Genomic DNA, 22874 nt, shown 5'->3' on the forward strand with positions numbered 1-22874 from the left:
ACAGTACCCCATAACAGTGACAATACCTTCATAATAAGACACAGTACCCCATAACAGTGACAATACCTTCATAATAAGACACAGTACCCATGACAGTGACAATACCTTCATAATAAGACACAGTACCCATGACAGTGACAATACCTTCATAATAAGACACAGTACCCATGACAGTGACAGTACATTCGTAATAAGACACAGTACCCTATAACAGTGACAATACCTTTGTAATAAGACACAGTACCCCATAACAGTGACAATACCTTCATAATAAGACACAGTACCCCAAAACAGCGACAATACCTTCATAATAAGACACAGTACCCATGACAGTGACAGTACCTTCGTAATAAGACACAGTACCACATAACAGTGACAATACCTTCATAATAAGACACAGTACCCCATAACAGTGACAATACCTTCATAATAAGACACAGTACCCCATAGCAGCGACAATACCTTCATAATAAGACACAGTACCCCATAACAGCGACAATACCTTCATAATAAGACACAGTACCCATGACAGTGACAGTACCTTCGTAATAAGACACAGTACCACATAACAGTGACAATACCTTCATAATAAGACACAGTACCCCATAGCAGTGACTGTACCCCCATATTAAACCACAGTACCCATGACAGTGACAGTACCTTCATAATAAGACACAGTACCACATAAGAGTGGCCATGCATCCATAATAAACTACAGTACCCTATAACAGTGACAGTGCCTCCCTAATAAGTCATAGTACTCATACCTCCATTATGAGACAAATTGCCCCCATAACAGTGACTATACCTCTCTAATAAACCACAGTACTCCATAACAGTGACAGTACCTCCATAATAAGACATAGTACCTTCATAACAATGATAGTACTTTCAAAATAATCAATATACATAAGACACAAACCCCCATAACAGTGACAGTACTGCCATAATTGACAACCACGGTGTCCCGATAACATACTCCCATAATCGGACACCTTGCTTCCATAACAGCAAGAATCCCAGTTCTACCATAGCAGTGACAGCCACAGTACCCCCACGATGACAGTGACAGCCACAGTACCCCCACAGTGACAGTCACAGTACCCCACAATGTCAGTCACAGTACCCCCACAATGACAGTGACAGTCACAGTACCCACACAATGTCAGTCACAGTACCCCCACAGTGACAGTCACAGTACCCCACAATGTCAGTCACAGTACCCCCACAATGACAGTGACAGTACCCCCACAATGACAGTCACAGTACCCCCACAATGACAATCACGGCCACAGTACCCCATGATCATCCAACGTACCCCATAACCACTGTGCCCGCATTTATCACAGCTCCTTTGGAAAATGAAAGGTGGAATCTGATGGTTGCTATGGGTAACTAAGCCAGTTCTACTTTACACCAGTGTGATAAATCTCCTCCATAGTACGGACATGTGACCACTTCAGCCAATCACTGGCGGCATTGGTGATATCTCAGTGGTATCTATTGTATTAGAGACTGGTCACCAGTCCGATGACCCGGGTGCAGGCCGGCGCTGGGGAAGAGTAAGGGGGCTATTAATTTTAGTTTGTTATTCTAGACCATTCTGAGCTTTTGGGGAGACCATGAAATGATAGCCCCTCTCTATTTATGTCAGCTGAATCTTTTATATTCAGTTATAGAGAGAAAATTAAATACATTATAATAAATTCATTTTTTTTTTAAGTAAAAATGATTCATTTCACAAATCAGTAATTATTTATGTTAAAAAATGAGCTCTGGGAAAGTTAGGGTGCACTTATCTAACTATCCTCTAGATGTCGCTGTTACCAACGCGTCTGTGCGCTCCCCCGGAACGTCTGTTCTTCTGCAGAGTTTCCGAGGGAAGGTTGTAGCGGAAGGACTGGTTGGCAGCGGCAGGTAGGAAGTGGTCCTGGATGTGGTGGTGTCAGTGCAACTGCTACATTATACCGGCAAAGTAATACACTATAAAAGCAGCAGACTGATACATTATACTTACAGACTGATACAGTATAACTACAGACTGATACATTATAATAGCAGACTGATACAGTAACAGCAGACTGATACATTATACCTACAGACTGATACATTATAACAGCAGACTGATACAGTAACAACAGACTGATACATTATAACTACAGACTGATACATTATACCTACAGACTGATACAGTAACAGCAGACTGATACATTATAACTAGACTGATACATTATAACAGCAGACTGATACATTATACCTACAGACTGATACAGTAACAGCAGACTGATACATTATAACTAGTGATGAGCGAACTTCTGTTTTAAGTTCGGCGTCTAAAGTCCGGCTTCCGGTTAGCGGAGAATCCCGATATGGATTCCGAATACCGTTGTGGTCCCTGGTAGCGGAATCAATAATGGCCGATTATTGATTCCGCTACCACGGACCACAACGGAAGTCGGAATCCATATCGGGAACCATATCGGGATTCTCCGCTAACCGGAAGCCGAACTTTAGACGCCGAACTTAAAACAGAAGTTCGCTCATCACTAATTATAACAGCAGACTGATACATTATAACTACAGACTGATACATTATAACAGCAGACTGATACATTATAATTACAGACTGATACAGTAACAGCAGACTGATATTTTATACCAGAAGTCAAGTATATTATAATTCTGATGGATACATTATAACAGCAGGAGTAAATATTATAACATCAGACTACTACATTATAACAGCAGACTGATACATTATAATTACAGACTGATACATAACTAGACTGATAACAGTAACAGAAGACTGATATTTTATACCAGAAGTCTAGTATATTATAATTCTGAAGGATACATTATAACATCAGACTACTACATTATAAAAGCAGAATGATACATTGTGACCACAGACTGATAAGTTGTAAACACACAGTGGTACATTATAACTGCAAAGTGATAGTTATTATACATTGTAACCGCCCTTTCTCAGTCTTCCATTTGTAATTTTACCTGAAAAAGGAGCCTCTGTGCCCTGAAAGTGCGTTGCAAAATGATCTTTGCTGGTACCAATAAAGCGATCTTTCCTTTTATATCTGTCAACACAAAAGTATTTAACATTGCATGGGGGATTTATCAAAACTGGTGCAAAGGAAAACTGTCTTAGTTGCCCATAAAACCCAATCAGATTTTTCCAACGGAGCTCTGAAAAATGAAAAGTGGAATCTGATTGGTTGCTATGGACAACAGTTTTCCTTTTGCACCAGTTTTGATCAATCTTCCCCATAGTTTTTTTCTGGCTAAAACTGTACTATGCAATTTTTGCTACACATTGTATCCACAGAATTTTACATGATGACAGCAGAATTATTTAGTTATGTGGGCAGTGCCAGTATAATGTCACCTGCGGGTATAAGAAAGTGTTGTGACCCTAGTCACATGACTGACTTCTAAATACATTTTGTTATAATAGATACAGTGGTACAAATGTAACACGACCTCCAAATTTCACAGCTTTGTACCCCATATAGTAGAGGGGGTGCCTTTATAAGAAACAGGAATGGTCATGGGGAAAAGATGATTGAATAGACTTAACCCATCCTTCCCCAGAGGAAACTTGCTATCTAAAATGAAAACTGGACCCTACCTTTAAGGGATCATGCACACGACTGTGTGCCCTCCGAGAAATACGGTCCGTGAGCGGGCTATATGTCCCAGAGTGGCATACATCGTGCGCACGGGAGCGCACAGTATCATAGGTTACTATAATGCTGTGCGCATCGCGCCGCCCGCAGGACTATGATACTGTGCGCTCCCGTGCGCACGATGTATGCCGCTTCGTGACATATAGCCCGCTCAAGGACCGTATTTCTGGGACATATGGCTCACGGACCGAATTTCTGGGACATATGGCTCACGGACCGTATTTCTCGGAGGGCATATGGTCGTGTGCATGAGCCCTAAGGCTGTCTGTTATATTGCAGCAGATATCGGGCGGGTGTGACACGACTTTGCCCCCTGATATATATGTCTTTTGTGGGAGCATCACAGCTCGGTGCTGGTTGTCCGACACCCCCCTAGTATCGTAGGTGAGCCCCTATAATACTAAAGCAAATCACCAGAACAAGCTCTGTGCAGACACTGAACAAGCAGGACATTCTGGGAGATCTCAGCTGTAAAGTCTGCAGAATAGTGAGCGTTAGCTATTGTTTGATGGTATCAGCCCCGGTGAAGTCTGCTTTGCACAGGATCTTGTCTCACGTCATCATCTTAATTTCATGTCATTATTTATCCTGATAGAACGAGAGTCCAGACACTATGGAGCTGTTGCAGGATGTGGACGCTCACCTCTTGAAGCTGCCCTGGCAGACCCTGCACATTGGTGACTGCAGTTTCTTCACTAAAGTTAATTTTACAGATTCCTCATATTGTGTTCTTGTGTCCGACCTCAGAGGCGCGTGGTGCGAAGAGGCTGCAGCTGACGTCATCCAGGAGAGGTCAAAGGTCAGAACTTGAGCATAAGTAATGTATGTAGACAGTGACTCCACCAGCGGAATAGTGAGTGCAGCTCTGGAGTATAATACAGGAGGTAACTCAGGATCAGTGCAGGATTAGTAATGTAATGTATGTACACAGTGACTGCACCAGCAGAATAGTGAGTGCAGCTCTGGAGTATAATACAGGATGTAACTCAGAATCAGTACAGGATAAGTAATGTATGTACACAGTGACTCCACCAGCAGAATAGTGAGTGCTGCTCTGGAGTATAATACAGGATGTAACTCAGGATCAGTACAGGATAAGTAGTGTATGTACACAGTGACTCCACCAGCAGAATAGTGAGTGCAGCTCTGGAGTATAATACAGGAAGTAACTCAGGATCAGTACAGGATAAGTAATGTAATGTATGTACACAGTGACTGCACCAGCAGAATAGTGAGTGCAGCTCTGGAGTATAATACAGGATATAACTAGGTGATTTTCCTAGTCTATGACGGAAAGTCATGGTTTTATTAAAGACACGGAGGCGAGTATTGCTATCTCCTTCTTTACTGTCCACCAATAGCAGCAAAGAAAAAATTTACATCACATAACGTAACCATAGTAACATCACCCTCCCCTCACAGTCCATATAACAGACGGCTCCTCCTATCAATCCTCCTCTTTCTTTCCGAGCCTGACACCATGACCGGAACCACCAAACACGAAACCGGAACCAGGAATCGGGAAACGACCAGCACGGAACCACCGGAACATCCCAACGAAACCAGCAACTCGGATCACCGGAACCTTTCTTCAACGAAAGCCAACATGGCTACAACTGGAACAGAGCAACGGAAACCCGAAGCGAATCAACTTCCTCCTGAAAGTAATAAACAGGTTAAGTAACGGGCAGAAGAAAACATCGCAAGTCAGACGTGATCCTGCCAGAATAAACATCTCGAGTCGACACAGCATACATAGCATGCAAATCATACTGCAAACCACAGAAATACATAGTAAGCGAGGGAACCCCAGGGTGGGCAATACTCGCCTCCGTGTCTTTAATAAAACCATGACTTTCCGTCATAGACTAGGAAAATCACCTAGTTTTACAGCAAGACACGGAGGCTCCTATTGCTAAGTTTAAAGTTGAGCAATAACAGCAGAAAACAAATGTGGAGGCGGTCTAAAATAATACTCCCTGAATGTTGACGCCGAAGACCAGTCCGCCAGACGCAGGATATCCTCCAATCGAGCACCCGAAACAGCCAAAGCGGTAGCCGAAGCGCCTCTAGCGGAATGAGCAGTAAAAATGGAGGTATCAATCCCTGCCAACGACATAACCCACTTCATCCAGCGCGCCAAGGTAGGGCTGGACACAGGACCAAACGGATGCCGAATGGACAAGAAAAGCTGAGGAACCGAAGACGACCGGTAAGCACGCGTCCAGGACTCATACTCCCTCAAACAAGCCACCGGGCAAAGAGCCGGCGAAGAAGGAAAAGACGGATAAGACACCGACCTAATGTTGGTTTTCGTACGTCTGGATATATTGAAGGTGACCCCTTCTGGAGTAAAGGACCTGGCATCGTGATCAAGCGCTTGAACATCTGAGACCCGCTTACAGGAAATAAGGCAAAAAAGAACCAATAACTTGGCCGACAACTGCCTCAAAGTGAGATCAGGGTTACCAGGCCAGTTGGACAAAAAGGACAAGACAACAGACACGTCCCAAGTCGTGGTAAAGCGAGGCCGGGGAGGACGAGACATGCGGGAACCGCGAAGCAAACGGCACACGGAAGGATGCTGTCCCGCAGGGACGCCCTCAAAACCCTGATGCGTGGACGAAATCGCGGACCTGAACAAATTAATCGTCCGATAGGCCTTCCCCGCCTCGAAAAGAGAAGTAAGAAAGTCCAAAAGATGAATCACAGGGGCCGAAACGGGATCCAAGTCCCGTTCCACGCACCAAACAGCCCAAGATCGCCAGGCTGCCCGATAAGATTTTCTGGTGCCGGGAGCCCACGCGTTGTCCAAAAGGCGTCTAGTTGCCTCCGAAATATCGATGACCTCTCCAGGCGTCCTGAGATCCGGCATGCCACCAGGCGCAGGGATCCGTCCGACAGAAGAGGGTGGTGAAAACCCTGAGGGTCCTGGAGGAGATCCGCCCGAGTCGGAAGAAGAAGAGGAACATCGATCAGGAGACCCAGGAGAGACGGGAACCAAGCCTGAGTCCCCCAAAAGGGGACCACCACCACCAACTCGGCCAGCTGACGACGAACTTGCAACAGCATCCTCGGAATCATCGCGAACGGAGGGAATGCGTACATCAGGAACCCGGACCAGGATTGGAGAAACGCGTCCACTGCCTCTGCCGCCGGATCCGGACGCCAGCTGAAAAAACGTGGAAGTTGGGTATTGAGGCGCGAGGCAAACAGGTCGATCCCAAACGGACCCCAGTATCCGGACAACACGGAGAAGGTCTCTGGCGCCAGCATCCAATCGCTGCTGTCCTTCAGGTAGCGAGAGCCCCAATCGGCTCGACTGTTGTGAAGGCCAGGAAGATATTCCGCCTGAACCATGACCTCCCTGGAGAGACAAAACGACCAGAAAACCTTCGCCAATCGGGCCAAAGTCGCCGAGCGTGTTCCTCCCAATCGGTTGATGTATCGCACGGCAGAGACATTGTCCATCCGTAAACGAATGCACGCCTGAGCCATACCACTGGTGAAACTCCGAATGGCAAACGAACCGGCCAGGAGCTCCAACGCGTTGATATGTAGCCGAGTCTCGTCCACAGACCACCGACCGCCTGTGGAGATCCCATTGCAGTGGGCCCCCCAGCCGTGGAGACTGGCGTCCGACTCGATCGTGAGTTCGGGCTGGAGACCGAAAATTGCCCTGCCGTTCCACGCCCTCAGGTTGTCGATCCACCACGTGAGCTCCTCCCTCGATTCTGGGTCCAGGATCAGAGTGTCTGCGAAGGAAGCGCCAGCGCGGAGGTGCGCAATCTTCAACCGTTGAAGAGCCCTGTAATGAAGAGGGGCCGGAAACACCGCTTGGATCGAGGAGGCCGATGATCCTGGTCAAATGGCGGAGGGATAATTGCGGCATGGCGAAGGCACGTCTGAGTTCCTTGCGAATGGAAACTAACTTTGACGTGGGTAGAGAGAGGGAAGCCAGTACGTAGTCCACTGTAAAGCCCAAGAACTCCATCCTCTGAGACGGGGTCAAACACGATTTCTCGTGGTTGATCAGGAACCCAAGACGGGAGAGCAGGTCCGTCGTCCAGCGCAGATGGACCAGTAAGGTCGGGGCCGACTGATGCATGAGAAGCATGTCGTCCAGGTAGATTATGAGGCGGACCCCGCGACTGCGGAGCCATGCCACCACCGGACGCATCAACTTCGTAAAACACCACAGGGCCGAGGACAGGCCAAACGGGAGACATGTGAATCGCCAGATCTCTCCGTTCCACAGGAAACGCAGTAAGTCCCTGGAGGGAGCGGCAATAGGAACCGTCAAGTAAGCGTCCTTGAGGTCCAGTTTCACAAACCAGTCGCCCGGCAGGAGAAGATCCCGAAGTAGATGGATGCCCTCCATCTTGAAGTGGCGATATCGGACAATCGCATTCAGAGCCCGCAGATTGATGACTGGGCGCATCTGGCCCCCTTTCTTCTGGACCAAGAATATGGAGCTGACCACCCCCCCCCCCCCCCCCCCCCGAGCCAGGCGGGGCCCTCTCGATGGCCCGCTTGTGGCAGAGGGAAAAGAGTTCCCGATCCACCTGTGCGGTGTCGGGGCGGGAGAGACGGGAGGTGGGAGGGGGGGCAACGAGGTCTGGAGGTCCCACTAGCTCCACGTGGAAACCCTCCACCGTGGACAACACCCAAGGGTCGGACGTTATTGCCGCCCAAGCGGGGAAAAAATGTAGGAGTCTGCCCCCTATGCAATGATCCAAAGAAGCCCCCATCGGGGGAGGACTTACCGAAAGGGCGTCGCGAAGACGGATTTCCTCTGTAGGATCTGCCACTTCATTGTCCACCTCTGGCCGGGAAGAAGGGGGATGGGAACTTCTGTTCCTGGAATGCGGGACGTTGATGGAAGGAGCCTCTGCCCGCATTGCGAGCTTGGAAATTGGAACGGCCGGACAGACGGCCCCTAGTACTGCCGGCCCTGGTGGAGACCCGTCCCTGAAACACTTTCTTAATGGAGGATTGGGCCTTATCGAGGGCTGTAAAAGCACCCACAAAACGACTCAGGTCCTTGATAAAGGAGTCGCCAAACAAATGACCCTGGGCATCTGTGCCGGACTCCGTCAGAGCCAGGTTGGCCAATTTGGGATCTATCTTAAATAGAATGGCCTTGCGTCTTTCTATCGCTAGAGAGGTATTGGTATTCCCAGCGATGCAGATCGCACGCTGAATCCAGCCCCTCATTTCCTCCGGGTCAATCTGGGACCCATCCGATCTGGCGTTCTCCGCCAATTCAAACAACTTGGCCAGGGGACCAAAGATATCCAGGAGCTTATCCTGACAGCTACGGAGAGCTGAGTCAAGACCTTTGCGGGGGTTCCAGCCCGACTTGGCCAGAAATTGGGTGACTTTGGGGTCAACCACGGGTGTGTCACACACCTTGTTAGGCACGATAGGCCTGGGGCATTCAGCCTTCATCTTATTGCGCGCCTCCTTACTAAGGGGGCGGCGGACCCAATGTTCCAGATACTTTCCTACATGATCAGCAGGAAGCCACTCCGCCGATCTGGGATGGTGGAGGGCGTCAGGGTCAAACATGGGTTCTCCCAACGGGTCAATAAGGGAAGAGGCAGGAATAGCCACGGAAGAGGCATCCTTCACTTGAGAAATAGAAGGGGTGGGGCAAGGGGCGTTACTGGGCCCCGAAAGAACCTCTTCCTCAGAACCTGCACTAGCTCCAGCAAATGCCTCCTCATCTGACCCAATCTCGGCGTCAGAATCACTCATCAATTGCGCTCTAGCGCATTTCCAAGACCGCGCCCGTTCTGCCTGGCGTGGAAAGGCTCTTTTACGCGATCTATGCGCGCGTTCATGGGTGGCCGGAGGCGCACCAGTCAATAGGTCCTGTGGCACAGGAGGATTCACAGCAGGAGGTTGCTGAGCTAAAGAGGCCGCAGGCTGCACAGGCCCTGAAGCAGGGTGGCCAGCCAGTGCCTGTGCTATCGTCTGGGACAGCACAGAGGACATTGAATCCATCGCAGCAGCAATTGCGGCAGAGACAGAGCGCTGCAGCGCTACTGCCTGGGACTCATCCCTATTCTGAATCTCCCTCACAGGGGAGGAAGGAGCTGCAGTCTCAGGGGTAGGATCTGAGAGCGGCATGGTAGGGATCTAATATGAGGATATGCTTAGGGGAAAAGCAAAACTAACTAGCCTAAGGTCTGGGAGGGAGCAGGGGCAAAGCGGAAAGACAGGCAAACCTAATAGGCCGACAGGGAAGAGAAGGTAAATCGGGTTAGTCACCCGGTAAAGCAGAGATCCAGGACGATGCGACCGCACAGCCGAACGGAAGCAGACAACTAAAATGGCCGCCGAAGTCTCACGAGACCCGGCGGGAAGCGCGGAAGAAAATCCAAGATGGCCGCTGAAATCCTGCGAGAACAAGCGGGAGGCGGCCGAAAAGGAGTACCAAGATGGCCGCCGAGATCTCGCGGCCATAGAGAAGACGGCAGCGCGGGAAACGATGCGCCCGAAGAGGTAAAAATCCACTGAATGGGGGATAGAGGGAGAACAGGAGACACCGCGAACGGCACAAAAGGGGGGGGAGACAAAGGAATCAAATCCACAAACAATAAATACCCCCAGCAAATGAAATGGCCCCAGGGTAAAAAACCCCCAAGAGGCCACAACACAGCAACTGCACTGGGAACGTGCAGATAATCCTAAACGCGCTAAAATAAGCCAAATCTAAAGAACAGGCATAATCAGATTAAACATAAATGAGCTGCCATAAAAAACGTGTACTTATCTTGGTGGCAGCAGCAAAGAAAGAGGAGGATTGATAGGAGGAGCCGTCTGTTATATGGACTGTGAGGGGAGGGTGATGTTACTATGGTTACGTTATGTGATGTAAATTTTTTCTTTGCTGCTATTGGTGGACAGTAAAGAAGGAGATAGCAATAGGAGCCTCCGTGTCTTGCTGTAAAACTCAGGATCAGTACAGGATAAGTAATGTATGTACACAGTGACTGCACCAGCAGAATAGTGAGTGCAGCTCTGGAGTATAATACAGGATGTAACTCAGGATCAGTACAGGATAAGTAATGTATGTACACAGTTACTGCACCAGCAGAATAGTGAGTGCAGCTCTGGAGTATAATACAGGATGTAACTCAGGATCAGTACAGGATAAGTAATGTATGTACACAGTGACTGCACCAGCAGAATAGTGAGTGCAGCTCTGGAGTATAATACAGGATGTAACTCAGGATCAGTACAGGATAAGTAATGTATGTACACAGTGACTGCACCAGCAGAATAGTGAGTGCAGCTCTGGAGTATAATACAGGATGTAACTCAGGATCAGTACAGGATTAGTAATGTACACAGTGACTGCACCAGCAGAATAGTGAGCACAGCTCTGAAGTATAATACAGGATGTAACTCAGGATCAGTACAGGATAAGTTATATAATGTATATTCAAGATAAATAATAAAAACAATCTCTTACATGTATTTGGTTGCAGTGAATTTGTAATAGAGAGCCCCCCCCCCCCCCCCTTACGGTTTGAGACTTTTTTCACAGCTCATTAGTTTTCTCTCCCTTCTTTCTCATGTAGGAGCTGAACAAGCGTCTGAAAGCTCCCATCTCCTCATTTCTCAGCCACCTGTCCCAGCGTATCCGTCCGCTATTGGATTCTAAGGAGAGGACACCAAACACCTTGTCCTGCACCCGCACCCAGGGGACACTGATGCTGCATGTGAAGAGTCAGCTCTGTGGGCTCCCATTTTACTGGGACTTTCACTGTAAAGAGGCCAGCGTCAGTACGGTGAGAGCGAGAAAATGATTGACAGCTGTGACACAAGTGTAGAAATATAAAACCCACAGTATACTGAGTAATCCTGCAAATTCTTTTTAACATTTTGATCATATTATCGTGAATTAGGTCATATTCCTCGGCTCCCCCATAGTCTGTACAGAATATACTTTGCTCTATCGTCTTATGGGCATTGAGTGTTTGCGCAAAGTAGCCCTGTGTAAAAAAAATTAAAATAAATGTACTCTTGTGTAAGACTGCCCGCCTGAAAAATGGTGACTGCAGCTCTAGAGGTGAGTGGTGCGTAAGTTATAATGTAACCTCAGCTTTGTCATGGATCAGTTTTTACAGAAGTAAGAACAGAAACAAGAATGTTCAGAATCTTCATTGATTCCAATGATCTTGTAGTTTGCAGACTGTGCACTAGGTGGCGACATTTCACTAGATTAGTTTACAATGTCTTCTAATCTGTTCTGCAACATCTGCAGACACTTGCGCAGGCGGCGCGGAGGTCACACAGTGATGTTTGCATGATTTTTCTGGACAGTGAAGGTAATAAATATTTCAGGGAAAGGCAGGGAGCGATAAATGCTCCACCAGCAGTATGTCACCAGCATAGCCTTGCAAATTTAGTTCCTTAGAACTGGCCGGTGTGAGATGCTGGCACTTGTTGTTCCACACCATGCAAAGAGCCACAAGTAGCAGTTAAGGTAAATTGCAATTGTGTAGAGACCATTGCAGGTCCTGTAGTAGCCGCATGTTGTACTGTATTGGTATCTGACCCTTACATGGCGCCTCTGTTTGATTGACAGGTGTGCCGCCACTTCCTGCAGCCTCTGATTGCCATGACTAAGGCCTTGGACTCTCAGTGTCAGGAACTGTGCACCTTACTGAGGAGGAAAGATGAAGAAATTCTGGATTATCAGGAGGGCGGAGCTGTGTTATCCCGGGGTAAGGCATCGACTGAGACTCCTTACAGCTAGAATTGTGCAGGGTTAGAAAAACTTGGTTGCTTTCTTCCAGAAACAGTGCTGCACCTGTCTTCAGGTTGTGTGCGGTATTGCAGTTCTGCTCCGTTAAAGCGAATGTGACAGAGCTGCACTACCACACACAACCTATGGACAGGCATGGCGCTGTTTTAGGAAGAGAACATCCACATTTTTCTAATCCTGTGCAACTTGTAAATGGTGCCTCTTAGAATCAATGTCAGATCCAGCGAGTAAAAGTAAAGTTTTTTATTTTTTTCCAACTTCATATTAAAAAGCGCACAAAGTTCTCTTTACACTTCCAGATGGTGCTTCTTCCCTGATCTATAAAGGGAACCTGTCACCATTTTTACGGTGTCCTAACTAAGGGCAACATAAATAAGTGACTGATTCGCTTAGCAAAATGCTGGGTCACTTTCTTTAATCTGCCAACATCTTGTATTGAAAAACTCCAGATGATGAGTCATGAATATTCATGAGCTCCTGACTCTCCCCGCCCACCTGCTGCTGAATGACAGTTTGTTTCCATATGAATCAGCAGCAGGTGGGCAGGGGAGTGGCTATAGCTCTGAATTAAATATACGCTGGACTCAATGACATCACGCTGGACTCGAATCAGCTCATTAGTATGCGGCATCTTTGTGTGTATATTATGAGGTAACCATCTGTCACACCAGTAAGTGAATATAGTAGTTAATGATTGTATATAATTAGTTAGATTATAATCAACATGACAGGTTCCCTTTAAAGACTCGGATTCATCCATGTCTGCCTGCTAGCTGTGGTCGTTAGCACGTGGACATTGATGCGGATGGTGAAGAATTCGTCATTTTCTTTCTATGTAACATAGTTTGTAAGGCTGAAAAAAGCCCTCCGTCCATCCAGTTCACTCTGTCATCCTGCAGGTTCCTCCAGAGGAAGGCAAAAAGCCCCAGTGAGGTAGAAGCCAATTTTCCCCACTTTAGGGGAAAAACAAATTCCAATCAGGCATCAGAATAACTCCCTGGATCAGCGACCCCTCTCTAGTAGCTATAGCCTGTAATATTATTACACTCCAGAAATACATCCAGGCCCCTCCTGAATTCCTTTATTGTACTCCCCATCACCACCTCCTCAGGCAGAGAGCTCCATAGTCTCACTGCTCTTACCGTAAAGAGTCCATAGTCTCACTGCTCTTACAGTAAAGAGCTCCATAGTCTCACTGCTCTTACCGTAAAGAATCCTCTTCTATGTTTGTGTACAAACCTTCTTTCCTCCAGACGCAGAGGATGTCCCCTCGTCACAGTCACCGTCCTGGGGATAAATAGATGATGGGAGTGATCTCTGTACTGACCCCTGATATATTTATACATAGTAATTAGATCTCCTCTCAGTCGTCTTTTTTCTAAAGTGAATAACCCTAATTTTGATAATCTTTCTGGGACCTGTAGTCCACCCATTCCAGTTATTTCTTTAGTTGCCCTCCTCTGAACTCTCTCCAGCTCTGCTATGTCTGCCTTGTTCACAGGAGCCCAGGACTGTACACAGTAGCAAGATGAAACAAAGTAACAAAGAAAAAAATGTTACAAAAATTTTAATTTCAGCTCAAATATGTATGTTATTTGTGGCACATTTCACAAATGTATTTCCGGTTTGTCTGCAGATCGCTTAAAAACAGAGACTTTTGATGAGAATTCCTTCTTCAAGTCTTTCATGAGTAAGGTGAGTGTCTATTCTCCCCATCAGACGCTGAAGCCTAGATTGACTTTATACACAACACGACCCATAACCAGGATGCTTTCCATAATAAATCACTTATACACTGACTTAAAGAATTATTAGGAACACCTGTTCTGTTTCTCATTAATGCGATTATCTAGTCAACCAATCACATAGCAGTTGCTTCGATGCATGTAGGGTTGTGGTCCTGGTCAAGACAATCTCCTGAACTCCAAACTGAATGTCAGAATGGGAAAGAAAGGTGATTTAAGCAATTTTGAGCGTGGCATGGTTGTTGGTGCCAGACGGGCCGGTCTGAGTATTTCACAATCTGCTCAGTTACTGGGATTTTCACGCACAACCATTTCTAGGGTTTACAAAGAATGGTGTGAAAAGGGAAAAACCTCCAGTATGCGGCAGCCCTGTGGGAGAAAATGCCTTGTTGATGCTGGAGGTCAGAGGAGAATGGGCCGACTGATTCAAGCTGATAGAAGAGCAACGTTGACTGAAATAACCACTCGTTACAACCGAGGTCTGCAGCAAAGCATTTGTGAAGCCACAACACGCACAACCTTGAGGCGGATGGGCTACAACAGCAGGAGACCCCACCGGGTACCACTCATCTCCACTACAAATAGGAAAAAGAGGCTACAATTTGCACGAGCTCACCAAAATTAGACTGTTGAAGACTGGAAAAATGTTGCCTGGTCTGATGAGTCTCGATTTCTGTTGAGACATTCAAATGGTAGAGTCTGAGTTTGGCGTAAACAGAATGAGAACATGTATCCATCATGCCTTGTTACCACTGTGCAGGCTGGTGGTGGTGGTGTAATGGTGTGGGGGATGTTTCTGGGCACACTTTAGGCCCCTTAGTGCCAATTGGCCATCGTTTAAATGCCACGGGCTACCTGAGCATTGTTTCTGACCATGTCCATCCCTTCATGACCACCATGTACCCATCCTCTGATGGCTACTTCCAGCAGGATAATGCACCATGTCACAAAGCTCGAATCATTTCAAATTGGTTTCTTGAACATGACAATGAGTTCACTGCACTAAAATGGCCCCAACAGTCACCAGATCTCAACCCAATAGAGCATCTTTGGGATGTGGTGGAACGGGAGCTTCGTGCCCTGGATGTGCATCCCTCAAATCTCCATCAACTGCAAGATGCTATCCTATCAATATGGGCCACCATTTCTAAAGAATGCTATCAGCACCTTGTGGAATCAATGCCACGTAGAATTAAGGCAGTTCTGAAGGCAAAAGGGGGTCCAACACCGTATTAGTATGGTGGTCCTAATAATTCTTTAGGTGAGTGTATGTCAGGCTCTGAGACACTGACTATTGCACTTCATGGGGTAAATCGCACTTTAGCCGTGGTTTTGTGGATGGCATTCATCTTCCGGCGTGTACATGATAAAGCTCATGCACATAATTAGAGGTGGCACCAGTTGGCATGAGCTTGTTCTCCGGTATGACTTCAGCACACACCTTATACAAGGCGTGTGCATATAAACATCCAGGTCTGCAGGGACTTGCCTCCTGCCCGCGCGTTCCCATAGTCTGGGGTGTCATGAGGAGATGGAGGTCCAATTTATTTTAACCAGATAATCAAGGGCCACAGGAGAAGGTGCTAACGCTGAGATTATACAGGAGCATTGAAAACTGGCGCGCAGTCAATAGAGAGGTTTGTAAACCAGGATGACCAGTTGGATCCCATCAGATGCTGTAAAAAAAAAAACTGTAGAAATATACAGTCATTGACTATGAAAATCCCACACGAAGAAGCAGTTGATAAATGAAAGTGATTATAATATTAGAAGAAAGGAGACGTTTCCTCGGTCAGACTACAACTGAAGGGAGGCTCCAGGACCCTGTTAGGCCACCGCTAGATGAGAGGCCGTATCTCATCTTGTATCCCAACAGGGTCCTTACAGCCTCATTTTAATTGTACAGTTTTTTCCCAAAAACTTTTCCTTTCGATCTAATATTATAATCGCATATATTTATTATTATTACATTCACACATAGAAAGCTGCATGACAACAACTCCTTCATTGTGCAGTATTTTATTTTTTTTGTCAATAAGTTACATCCTGTATTATACTCCAGAGCTGCACTCACTATTCTGCTGGTGCAGTCACTGTGTACATACATTACTCATCCTGTACTGATCCTGAGTTACATCCTGTATTATAATCCAGAGCTGCACTCACTATTCTGCTGGTGGAGTCACTGTGCACATACATTACTTATCCTGTACTGATCCCGAGTTACATCCTGTATTATACTCCAGAGCTGCACTCACTATTCTGCTGGTGCAATCACTGTGTACATACATTACTTATCCTGTACTGATCCCGAGTTACATCCTGTATTATACTCCAGAGCTACACTCACTATTCTGCTGGTGCAGTCACTGTGTACATACATTACTTATCCTGTACTGATCCTGAGTTACATCCTGCATTATACTCCAGAGCTGCACTCACTATTCTGCTGGTGCAGTCACTGTGTTCATACATTAATAATCCTGTACTGATCCCGAGTTACATCCTGTATTATACTCCAGAGCTGCACTCACTATTCTGCTGGAGTACAGGATAAGTAATGCATGTATATAGTGACTGCACTTATTATTTCATACTGTATATTGTCTGTATAATGGTGATTATAAGTGAGGTTGCACTTTATAGAGATATTATCAATTCATCAAATAAACATTAGCAGCTCTTTATAAAACAGAGCTCCTATGCCTGTAACAAGCTCGGTGTTCATCACATGACTGTAAACAATGAACTTGCCTTTTGAATGACAGCAAGCAGTGATCCTGAAAACAACAAGGAAGTGATTAAGAAACTATACTGACAATGGCATACCTTCATTACACGATGATTAATTTTTATTTGCTGGAGCACCCCTTTATGAAGCCGTTGCACTTTGCACAGCAGCAGCCAATCACGGGAGGCCTCAGGTCTGGGGCAGGTCTGAGAATATTGCGCTGCTCGGAGCGCGGGCCTTGTGTGCGGGCGTATGAGTAATTAAAACTGTTTGGAAAGTAAACAAATAAAAAACAAATATCGTACCCGCCCCGGCAAGATTAACAGCCGGCAAAGTCTTAATTAACCTTCACCTGCGAATTAAAGGGGCCGCACGTAGGTTTGTTGTTGATGGTGACGTCACTTGCTGTTTTTGGATCTGGGTCTTTTTGCGCAGCTGAGTGTGTGAACCGTAAATCGCCTCTTTGGTCTCAGCCGCCGCTCGATCAGAGAATATTATTTCTGGTTCCTATTTCTTTTTTGTCTCTCTTCTCGATAATAAGCGACGTCTGATTGTTTCTCTTACATCATTGTCAACCACACATGGAGCTGGCGGCCGCCCCAACGCATTGCACGCAGGCGTAATCCGGGCTGCAGGGTAACCCTTCTACTGCGTTTTGTGCAAGCGGTTTCTTTTTTTTTTTTTTGCAGAATTTCTTAATATTCTTTTATAATTGTAGTTTAGTTATTTATTGGTGCATTATTAGCATTTTTGTTTGTAATATTTTTTGAAAATCACATACTGATTAGTGTTGAGCGAGATGAAGACTTCGATCCGAATTTCCACGTGCTTCATGGTAGCAAATCTATTTTCTCTGGATGGTGGTACAAAAAAATTTAAATACATAAAATCATACTTAACCCTTTCATGACCGGGCGATTTTTTTCAGTGTTTTCATTTTCATTTTTTCTTCCAGCCCTCCCAAAGCCATAACTTCCCAAAGCCATAACTTTTTTTATTTTTCTATTCACATAGCTGTATGATGGCTTGTTTGTTTACGGGACAAGATGCCCTTTCTAATGGCACTATTTACGGTTGCATACAATGTGGTGGGGAGCGGAAAAAAAAATCTAAATAGGGTGAAATTTGGAGAGAAAAAAAACGCAATTCCACAACAATTTTTTGGGGTTTTGTTTTTCACGTCGTTCCCTATACCATAAAACTGACCAGTTAGTTTTATTCTCCAGGTCAGTATGAATCCAGGCAATACCACATATGTATTTTTTTATTGCGTTTTTATACTGAAAAAATAAAATAACAACCTTGAAAAAAAATAAAAATATTCTTTTAGTCTCCATATTTTGACCCCTATAACTTTTTTTTGTATTTATGTGTGCAGAGCTGTGTGAAGACTCATTTTTTGCGAGGTGATCTGTACTTTTCAGTGATACTATTTTAGGGTGTGTACGACTTTTTGATCACTTTTTATTTAATTTTTTGTGGCAGGAGAAATGACCGAAAAAAGGTGAATCGGCCATTTTCACTTTTATTTTCTATTTAGCTGTTTTCCGTATTGGATTAAATTTTTTATATTTTAATAGGACGGGCATTTTTGCATGCCAGGATACCTATGATGTGTATTTTTTTTACCTTTTTTTTTTTATTATTTTAGTTTTTTGTTTTGTTTTGGGGAAAGGGGGTTGATTTTCTCATTGACTCCAATGCATTAACATTGGAGTCAATGAGGATTTTACTGTATTTCTATGGAGCCCTACCACAGGCAGTGCTCCATAGAAATTACTAACCAGCAGCCTCCTCTTACATAGGAGGACAGTGGCTGCTGCTAACACACCCACGCTCCACAATCCCCGCTGGGGGGAGCCCGATCACACCCTGTGCTTCTGGGTTTTCAGCATTCAGATGCCCATGGTCAGGATTGACCACAGCATCTGAAATGTTCAATGTCTGCGATCGGCATTACCGCTGGTCACGGGTCCCTGCTGTATGAAACAGCAGGCACCTGGTTACTATAGTGCCCTTTTCGCCCTTCCGACCACCGACGTAAATAGCTGTATTGCGGTCAGGAAGGGGTTAACCCCATGTATTTGATCGCGACGAGCCGGCTGCCACCAGCTTGATTGAGGATCTTGCACGAATTCCCCTGGACAGTGAAGTATGATGTCACCACGCCACCCGACGTGATGACGCCGTCACGGGCCGCGCTGGATTTCATGCTAGATTTTCAATCAAGCTGGCGGCCGGCTGGTCGCGATCAAATGAATGAGGGTAAGTATAATTTTTGCATTTTTTTATTTTACACTGTATTATTGGTGTCAGATGCCGCAATCAGCTATGAACGCGGCATCTGAGGGGTACAATGATGTGGAACAGCGCAATCGCTGTTGCCCATCATTGCGCCCGCTACATATAAAGAAATGTGCTTTGTGATGAACTAATTCATTGCAAAGCTAATTTTTTGTGAGAAATTCAGCCAAATCGAATTTTACAATACTTCAATAATCCCTAATATTGATCTGTAGTGAGGATTGTACAACTGCGCTGGAAAGTTACTGAGCAAAACACTGCAGAATCCTGTTGCAGACTGCACCATAAAATGGCCCTTGCCTCAGTTATTTAGTGTTTTAGATATTTTTTACATCTGTCTTAAAATACATCTGGAACAGAGGGTCGTAGATAAGAGGAGCCGGAAAATGCGCCAAATTTATTTACTGCTTGTGCACAATATTGATTTGTAGAGAAATGAATCTAGCAAGTTGTGCCGCATTTACTTTACTATGCCGCCTGCGCTGTATTCAGCAATTTGCAACATTTCTAAGATTCGGGATCATGTGAAAACGTTTAGGGTTTGAGACATTTTGAATTATCAGGCGGTCATGGTAAAGTGTCGGGATTTAGTATTGTGATGGATTATCAGACACGGAAAAGAATGTAAAATGGTCAAGAATCATCCGGACCAAATCCTAAAATTATATGAGAGCAGGATCTGCTGCTGCGGCTGATTTCTGCTTCTGGATTTCTGAAATTCTACAATTTATTACAATTCAAAGCTGTAACAAGCGGCGCATTATCAGACTTTCTGAATTATCAGTAAATACAGGATAGATAGATAGAGATAGATAGAGAGATAGATAGATAGAGAGATAGATAGATAGATATGAGATAGATAGATAAATAGATTAATAGATATGAGATAGATAGATAGATATAGATATGAGATAGATAGATAGATAGAGATAGATAGATATGAGATAGATAGATATAGATATAGAGATAGATAGATATAGATATAGAGAGAGATAGAGATAGATAGATATAGAGATAGATAGATAGATATAGATATGAGATAGATAGATAGAGATAGAGAGATAGATAGATATGAGATAGATAGATATAGATATAGAGATAGATAGATATAGAGATAGATAGATAGAGATAGATAGATAGAGATAGAGAGATAGATAGATATGAGATAGATAGAGATAGATAGATATAGAGATAGATAGATATAGAGATAGATAGATAGAGATAGATAGAGATAGATAGATAGATAATAGATAGATATGAGATAGATAGATAGATATGAGATAGATAGATAGATATAGATAGATAGAGATAGATAGATAGATAATAGATAGATATGAGATAGATAGATAGATATGAGATAGATAGATAGATAGATAGAGATAGATAGATAATAGATAGATATGAGATAGATAGATATACAGTCATGTGAAAAAATTAGGACACCCTTTGAAAGCATGTGGTTTTTTGTAACATTTTTAATAAAAGGTTATTTCATCTCCGTTTCAACAATACAGAGAGATTAAAGTAATCCAACTAAACAAAGAAAACTGAAGAAAAGTCTTTTCAAGATCTTCTGTAAATGTCATTCTACAAAAATGCCTATTCTAACTGAGGAAAAAGATAGGACACCCTCACATGTATTCCCTCTTAAATTGGCTCAGATCTCACACAGGTATATCACACCAGGTGCACATAATTAGTAGATCGTTACTCTGCATGTTGAATGAGGCTTGCCCTATTTAAACCTCAGACATTTAGTTTGGTGTGCTCCTGACTGTTGAAGTGAGAGTGAGCACCATGGTGAGAGCAAAAGAGCTGTCAGAGGACTTCAGAAAAAAGATTGTAGCAGCCTATGAGTCTGGGAAGGGATTTAAAAAGATCTCAAAAGATTTTGAAATCAGCCATTCCACTGTCCGGAAGATAGTCTACAAGTGGAGGGCTTTCAAAACAACTGCCAACATGCCCAGGACTGGTCGCCCCAGCAAGTTCACCCCAAGAGCAGACCGCAAGATGCTAAAAGAGGTCTCCAAAAACCCTAAAGTGTCATCTCGAGAACTACAGCAGGCTCTGGCTACTGTTGATGTAGAAGTACATGCCTCTACAATCAGAAAGAGACTGTACAAGTTTAACTTGCATGGGAGGTGTGCAAGGAGGAAACCTTTGCTTTCCAAGAGAAACATCGAGGCCAGACTGACATTTGCCAGAGATAAAGTTGACAAAGACCAGGACTTCTGGAATAATGTTCTTTGGACAGATGAGTCCAAAATTGAATTATTTGGACACAACAGCAGAGGACATGTTTGGCGTAAACCAAACACAGCATTCCAAGAAAAGAACCTCATACCAACTGTGAAGCATGGAGGTGGAAGTGTCATGGTTTGGGGCTGCTTTGCTGCAGCAGGACCTGGTCAGCTCACCATCATAGAATCCACGATGAATTCTACTGTGTATCAGAAGGTGCTTGAAGAACATGTGAGACCATCAGTTAGAAAATTAAAGCTGAAGCGGAACTGGACCATGCAACATGACAATGACCCAAAACATACTAGTAAATCAACCAAAGATTGGCTGAAAAAGAAGAAATGGAGAGTCCTGGAATGGCCAAGTCAAAGTCCAGATTTGAATCCCATTGAGATGCTGTGGGGTGACTTGAAAAGGGCTGTACGTGCAAGAAACCCCTCAAACATCTCACAGCTGAAAAAGTTCTGCATTGAGGAGTGGGGTAAAATTTCCTCAGACCGATGTCGAAGACTGGTAGATGGCTACAAGAACCGTCTCACTGCAGTTATTTCAGCCAAAGGAGGTAACACTCGCTATTAGGGGCAAGGGTGTCCTATCTTTTTCCTCAGTTAGAATAGGCATTTTTGTAGAATGACATTTACAGAAGATCTTGAAAAGACTTTTCTTCAGTTTTCTTTGTTTAGTTGGATTACTTTAATCTCTCTGTATTGTTGAAACGGAGATGAAATAACCTTTTATTAAAAATGTTACAAAAAACCACATGCTTTCAAAGGGTGTCCTAATTTTTTCACATGACTGTAGATAGATAGAGATAGATAGATAATAGATAGATATGAGATAGATAGATATGAGATAGATAGATATGAGATAGATAGATATGAGATAGATAGATAGATATGAGATAGATAGATAGATAGATAGATATGAGATAGATAGATAGATATGAGATAGATAGATAGATAGATATGAGATAGATAGATATGAGATAGATAGATATGAGATAAGATAGGTGACGGCCTCACTGTAAGGGCAGCCATATTGTTGATCTCCTCGATCTTTTAGTGGATACATTATGGAATATTTTGGGAGGTGACTGTTCGCACTGAGCGGTGAGTGAGGCAGGAGATCCTCTGTGCCTCGTGCTCCTGTGATTTTACTAGCACCTTTTCTACTTCAAAGGTTCAATTTTTGGTCAAAAAAGCGACGCCACTGGCAAACCTTCATCTAATCTCAGGAAAATAAGAACCTTCTCTGTGACATTTTAACATTTAACATTTCAACACAAGAAAACCCCCCTTTTTGCCAGTCGATAATCTGTTTGGCCGTTTTCATCCATATTTTCTCGGTGCCGTCTCTATAAACGCGTCTGT

General features: G+C 44.6%; 1 protein-coding gene across 1 annotated transcript in view; it reads left to right on the top strand.

Annotated features, from left to right (window-relative positions):
- The first annotated feature begins 1898 nt into the window (after positions 1-1898).
- Positions 1899-22874, top strand: part of NHEJ1 (non-homologous end joining factor 1) — a 99481-nt gene continuing 78505 nt past the window's right edge. The window contains exons 1-5 of the mRNA XM_044304226.1: positions 1899-1917; positions 4297-4500; positions 11294-11503; positions 12304-12442; positions 14120-14178. Of these exons, the coding sequence (XP_044160161.1) occupies positions 4315-4500; positions 11294-11503; positions 12304-12442; positions 14120-14178 (594 nt within the window). The 5' untranslated portion in view covers positions 1899-1917; positions 4297-4314. The remainder of the gene's footprint in view (positions 1918-4296; positions 4501-11293; positions 11504-12303; positions 12443-14119; positions 14179-22874) is intronic.

The sequence above is a fragment of the Bufo gargarizans genome, chromosome 8, assembly GCF_014858855.1.
Source record: "Bufo gargarizans isolate SCDJY-AF-19 chromosome 8, ASM1485885v1, whole genome shotgun sequence".
Taxonomy (NCBI): Eukaryota; Metazoa; Chordata; class Amphibia; order Anura; family Bufonidae; genus Bufo; species Bufo gargarizans.